Here is a 560-nt window from a genome sequence, read left to right as displayed (position 1 = left end):
ACAATTTCCCAAAGCCCAAAGCACCCCCAGTACGACCAGCTCCCCGCTCGCTCCACCCTACTCTTGAAAGAGTTGACACCCCACTTGCCCCAGATCTGGCCCGTGGGAGGGCTGACACCTCGGAGCTCACCTTCTCTGGGACCCCCCATTGCCCGAGCCCCACGTCTGATGAGCTTGTTGGGCGGCCGGGGCTGGGCTTGTGTCGCGCTCCTTCCCCGCAGGCGCCTGCACTGCACACGCAACTACATCCACGTCCACCTCTTCACCTCCTTCATCTGCCGGGCGGTGAGCATCTTCGTGAAGGACATGGTGCTCTACTCGGGGACACTGGCCAGCGAGACAGACAAGGTGCAGGAGGATGATTTCAAGGCGGAAATGGGTCCCTCACCAGGAGAACGGAGCCACCAGGCAAGTGGTGCGGCGAGACCAGAGGCAGGATCGGGGGAAACGGGGATTTAGGAGCCCTGGTGCAAGGGGCTGCGCTTGGGACCCTCCCAGATCTGCTCAGGGGTGATGCAGCTGGGAGGGATGAAGATCCACCTACAGCTCTGCCCAGCTTC

General features: G+C 62.3%; 1 protein-coding gene across 1 annotated transcript in view; it reads left to right on the top strand.

The window, feature by feature from the left end:
• Positions 1-221: 221 nt before the first annotated feature.
• Positions 222-560, top strand: part of LOC104494919 (parathyroid hormone/parathyroid hormone-related peptide receptor-like) — a gene marked incomplete at both ends in the record, with an annotated part of 3,280 nt that continues 2,941 nt past the window's right edge. The window contains one exon of the mRNA XM_010137820.1: positions 222-408. Coding sequence (XP_010136122.1) covers positions 222-408 — 187 coding nt within the window. The remainder of the gene's footprint in view (positions 409-560) is intronic.

The sequence above is a fragment of the Buceros rhinoceros genome, unplaced genomic scaffold (genome assembly GCF_000710305.1).
Source record: "Buceros rhinoceros silvestris isolate BGI_N320 unplaced genomic scaffold, ASM71030v1 scaffold42966, whole genome shotgun sequence".
NCBI lineage: Eukaryota > Metazoa > Chordata > Aves > Bucerotiformes > Bucerotidae > Buceros > Buceros rhinoceros.
The sequence above is the reverse complement of the archived record's forward strand: the minus strand, read 5'-3'. Positions and strand labels throughout refer to the sequence as shown.